At 37.1% G+C, this 2,217-nt stretch overlaps 1 protein-coding gene across 1 annotated transcript in view; it reads right to left on the bottom strand.

Moving 5' to 3' along the window:
- Window positions 1-982, bottom strand: part of LOC108573013 — a 4,868-nt gene extending 3,886 nt beyond the window's left edge. The window contains 3 exon segments of the mRNA XM_017935370.1: window positions 449-560; window positions 717-917; window positions 959-982. Coding sequence (XP_017790859.1) covers window positions 449-560; window positions 717-917; window positions 959-982 — 337 coding nt within the window.
- Window positions 983-2,217: the final 1,235 nt, after the last annotated feature.

Below are 2,217 nucleotides of genomic sequence, written 5' to 3'. Positions count from 1 at the left end.
TTATCTGTTTAACTAGCAAATCTGCCACGGACACCTGGTGCGAGTTTATTTAATCTGAAATGACCTTGTGCAGTTAGTCTTCGCCAGAAATGATCTACAATCACGCTTAACAAGATCAAGGTGACTTTGAAGTCTTCAGAGCGTCTTTATCTAGAACGATGTTACAACATGTAAATCTCTTGAAACGAATTGACTTTGACCTGAAACATTTGATCGAACCACGAACCACCGCTGCTCTGCGCGATCATTAAACGTTGCTCCCTCTATGCACGTTGTAGCACTTACACGAAACTTCGAAGTCATGTTTATGTTATAGAATCCTGGATTACAAGCAACGAAAACATTATCATTGATGTGTACGTAAGCAAACCTTGCGTGAATCCCTCTTTCTTGCATCTTGGTTTCTTCGTCGTACAGGACAAGCCTCGCGTCATCGCCCAAGGTTACGAACTTTGGCAGGTGAGAATGGTAAGCCAAGCCGAGGACCTGTCTCTTCTCCCGTATCGTGTAAAGACACTGAGATGTTGGATAATGCCAGCATTTCACGCAACCGTTAGCGTCTATGGTAGTAACATTTCGTGGTAAGCATTTTTACTTGAATTCCGGCACAGACGTCGTTGAATACAATCCAAGTGAAAACGAAAAATCGTACAAATTTATTACGTATACTAACAGGTTGCAGTGACAGTGCGTGTGATTGGGTAAGACCTGCGGACAGGCCTATGCTTAATTGCGGTCGTTGGACTTGGTTTTTGCATCATTTCGGTGTCGCATAACGTCAGCACGTCTTCTGAATTTGTTTTGTACAATTTAACCGAGCCATTCGTCAGACCAGCCACCAAGAAGTCATAGGTCTCCGTGTAACACAAGCAAAGAATATCGTGCTCGACGTCTCTGAAACAATATCCTTTTGTAGGCTAAAATTCAGTTAATCGAAATTCTGCTGAAACAAAGTTACTCTTGTTTTTGATTTTTTGTTCATCGCTGAGAAATTGAAAGGGACATGTGAGGCAAGTTGGGAGATGATCTCTTCAAATAGTGAATTAAATAAATATTTTTAAATTTATTTGACCATAACGCATTACAGTACGTTAATTATCGCCCATTCAGTGTGTCACGCTTACACAGGGTGTCCCGGTTAAAGGAGACCACTTAAATATCTCCTTTGTTTTTAATGTAATGAAAAATATGTTTATAGCATGAGTTAAATGATTTCCAAAGGGAAATATGGAAGAGACAATTTTTAGTTTGCTCATTTTTTTAAGGTTATCGTCGTTTTTTACGTAGGAAACGTATTTTTTTCTATTTTATCTTATAGCAGACAAGAAAATACATGTGAATATGCCTGAATCATGATTTTCAAAAGACCACTAAAAGGATGATGAATTAAACAATAAGAATTTAAAAAATTTAACAATAACAAAATGTTTAAACAAAAAACTTTCTTCCGTGATATTCCCATTTGGAAATTATTTAAATCGTGTTACAAACATTTTTCAGAACCTTAAGAACAAAGGAGATATTTAAGTGGCCTCCTTCAGTTGGAACACCCTGTATATTGTATTTTTGCGCGTTAATAAACGCCAAAAATATAACATGCATCGACACTTAAATTTTGATAGTATACTTGGAGAGAAGAGCTATAGTGAGGTCGTAAAGTCAGACAGGAGTGAAAGAACATGAAATCCGATCGTCAAAACATCAGTTGGGTGAGATAAGGAGCTCGAGCTTCGTTCAGGGCCGTGCGAAGTCAACTCGGCATCGATTCTTCCATTACGGTATATTTAAAAAGAGTGATAAAAACAGAAAAAACGTGGATGCGGCTCTATACCGATACAATCACGTTTAAGCTTGGAAGCACTGTCGACTATCTGAGAGTTGGTATCTTTCGCTCAGCGTTTGTAACTTGAGATTTGGGAGGCTTCTGTGAAACGCGTACGGCCTTGTGCACAGCTAGATCAATCGATGTTTTCGGTTAACGTCGTATTTTACGATTTGACTATAGGTAACCACACTATAGCTTCCACCAAGTATGTTTACGCGGTTTAGAAATTTTTGAATTTCTCGTAACAGAAATAATAAACATTTTTAAACTTCGATTTTTCTTTAAAGCACTAAGAAATTAGTACACATTTGTAAGCAAATTATGATTTTTTAAATTTAAAAGTAATTCAAATATGTCTAATATTTCTGAATTTATAAATTTCTTTAACATAA

This window comes from Habropoda laboriosa, unplaced genomic scaffold (assembly GCF_001263275.1).
Source record: "Habropoda laboriosa isolate 0110345459 unplaced genomic scaffold, ASM126327v1 scaffold89, whole genome shotgun sequence".
Taxonomy (NCBI): domain Eukaryota; kingdom Metazoa; phylum Arthropoda; class Insecta; order Hymenoptera; family Apidae; genus Habropoda; species Habropoda laboriosa.
This window is presented reverse-complemented; position numbering and strand designations above follow the sequence as displayed.